The sequence below is a fragment of the Athene cunicularia genome (assembly GCF_003259725.1).
Source record: "Athene cunicularia isolate RWA chromosome 25 unlocalized genomic scaffold, athCun1 chr25_part1, whole genome shotgun sequence".
Classification (NCBI taxonomy): Eukaryota; Metazoa; Chordata; class Aves; order Strigiformes; family Strigidae; genus Athene; species Athene cunicularia.
In genome coordinates, this window is record NW_020799134.1 from 246,356 (window position 1) to 249,032 (window position 2,677).

Genomic DNA, 2,677 nt, shown 5'->3' on the forward strand with positions numbered 1-2,677 from the left:
TTTTTTTTTTTTTTTTTTTTTTTTTAAACCTATACCTCAGCAGGAAGGTGTCTGTGGAGTCTGCTGTGCCTCATACCAGAGTCATAGGGATTAATGTGTGTGGGTACGATGGGTTAAATTGCACAACGCCCCCTTAGTGGAGCATGACTTGGAAAAGTGGGGTAGTATCTCAGGTACGTCAGCATATTGTGTTTAGGGATAAACTTCTGAGCAATCTTCGCTCCATGAGGCAATCAGAGAAATAGGGAAAAGCAATAAAAGAAAAAAAAAATTTTTTTTTTTTTTTTACTCTGCCGGAGTAACGACAAGAACGCGATAGTAATCACCGTGGCTAAGCAAAATAATTGCATTATCTGGGGCAGTTACAGGTGGAGTGAATTTTTATTTGGTAATGCATAGGGACATCATACAGGAAGAATGTTTCGTATCCTCCCGATTGCCTCGGAAAAGGCATAAAAGCACTCGCAGTTCTGCTCCGCTCTCACCGTTTCTCCCGACTGGCTCTTCGCTGCGAAGGGGTAAGTCTGACACCATTGCTGTGACAGTGTTGCCGTAACTGTGCAGGATTTTATCTGAAAGAAGATTGCGATTTTTAGAAATTTTTTTGCGAAAATTTAGAAATACGTTCGCGAAACATTTGGAGCTTTCTTTCAGAAAGAGCTGGTTCCTCCTTATTCAGTGCCAGGCTGTAAAAGGGCAGGAGTTTTCAGAGCAGTTGCAAGTTTAGGATATCCCAACTTATTTGTAAGGAGATCTAATGAATTTCTATTTCTCTGAGCCTGACCATCCTGCCTTTATTCTGTCTTACTTTGCTCCCACTGACTTGTAATGGTGACCGCCAAGAAAACTTAACCCCGAGTCTCAAACTGAACCAGGAAGCCACCATCAGCAATAAGGTTTTCTCCTGTTTGTAATTATCTCTGGATTAATTTGAAGCCTGCCATGCGTTACGTTATGTTCTTGTTATGGTCGGGACTTCATTATTTTTTTTTTATTCCCAGCCTTTCGCTTTACAGGTTTTAGCAAGGCAGGAGAGAGACTAAGAGGAGCTGCAAATCGATTTTACGAGCCATCAGGTGATCCTTATGATTAAAGGGCTCCACAAGATTATGCGCAAGCTCCTGGTTCTGGCACAGTCACCTGCCACCTCGGTCATCTTTCGCAGGGACCACATTCACAGGAATCCTGGTTATACTGGGAACCTCACTGGTACTGCGTTCCCACTCCAGCGGGAGGGAATCAGGGATGTTTGTTGCTCATTTTATCCATGTAAAGAACGCGCTGGGGGAGCCCTGGTGCCAGCTGTAGCATCTGAAAAACTGGGGAGTAACACTCTCATTAACGACGGTCTCGCCTGAATTTTAACTCTGCGTCTCTGTTACCTCAGCAAACGGCTCTGGGCAACGAATTCGCTTCTCAGCCTCGGTTACTTCTTCCCCGAGGGTGGAATAACAACGACTTTTGTAATGATTGTAACGATTGCGGGCGGCGCAGAACCCGTGCAGGGTGTCACTGTGTAAGTGCTAGCCTGTGTTTCTGTTCTTTCCCAAAGTTATTTATAAAAGAACGGGCCAAGTGTCACAGTAAGGCAGATTCAGAAGGGAATGGTGGAAAGGAGAAATGGTAAAAGTTAGGAGAACAGCTCCAGTTCAAATAGATAAGTTCTTGGATTGTTAATGTGGGGTGGTTTTTTTTGTTTGTTTGTGGTTTTTTGTTTTTGTTTTTTGGGTTTTTTTTTTTTTTTTTACGTATCAAATTGGGTTTAGAATTAAGAATCAAAAGAAATGGAGATTTTTCCGGGGGAGAGGAGGAGGGCATGAGACGATGAGAAAAGGGACGTGGCTGCTGATAGAAAACTGAAACCTTCAGCCTCCTTCTGGTCTTCTCGCTCTCTTTTATTCTTTCTCTTCCAAGCGCAATCTCCACTCTATTGGTGCCCGAGCTTTCAGCCTTGTGTCGCCTCGGTGTTGTGTGTTTCAGGTTTATCCCCGTTCCTAGAAGACGTCTTACTGCAGGCAGATGATCAACTCCCGCTGCCTTGCACCCTGCGAAGCGACCTGCCCGCAGCCAATCGTCAACGCCTGGAACCAGCCCTGCGTTACATCCTGCGGCGATTCCAGAGCGGTGATCCTACCCACCGCCTGTGGTCGTCACCTTCCCAGGACCCATCCTCGGCTCCTGCCCTCGGGAGAGCATCGTGGGCAGCTCAGCACCATCCAGCACTGGGAGCAGTTTTGGGTCCATGAGTTCCCTGGGTCCAAGGGGCTGCTCTGGCTCTAGGATCTTGTACAATTATGGGAGGTCTTGTTCTTCCTACATGTCCAGCGGTTACGGTTCTGGGAGCCGCAGACCATGGTAAATGTGCCGCGAACAAGGAACAAGGAGCAATCACCCAGCACGGAGGAAGACGTGTGTCTCCACGAACCCTGTCACTGGCATTCCTTTCCTGGAGCAGTTGAACTTCGCATCTCGGAAAAGCACGCCTGGAATTCTCAAGCTTACGATTTAATTTCATTTTCTGACTCCTCTTTCCAGCGGCTCCTGATAATAACGGCCCCCGAATGAGTGATATCAATGATTTTTTTTGGGCTGGTTGAAAGTGGAATGAAATTGTGTAAATCTTCCTATGCCATGCAAAAAAAAAAAAAAAAAAAAAAAAAAAAAAAAAAAAAAAAAA

At 45.4% G+C, this 2,677-nt stretch overlaps 1 protein-coding gene across 1 annotated transcript; it reads left to right on the plus strand.

Moving 5' to 3' along the window:
- Positions 1-143: 143 nt before the first annotated feature.
- On the plus strand, positions 144-2,359 carry LOC113488621 (beta-keratin-related protein-like). Its single transcript, XM_026863902.1, is given in 3 exon segments — positions 144-173; positions 1,999-2,130; positions 2,132-2,359. Coding segments are annotated over 3 exon segments (390 nt in total).
- Positions 2,360-2,677: the final 318 nt, after the last annotated feature.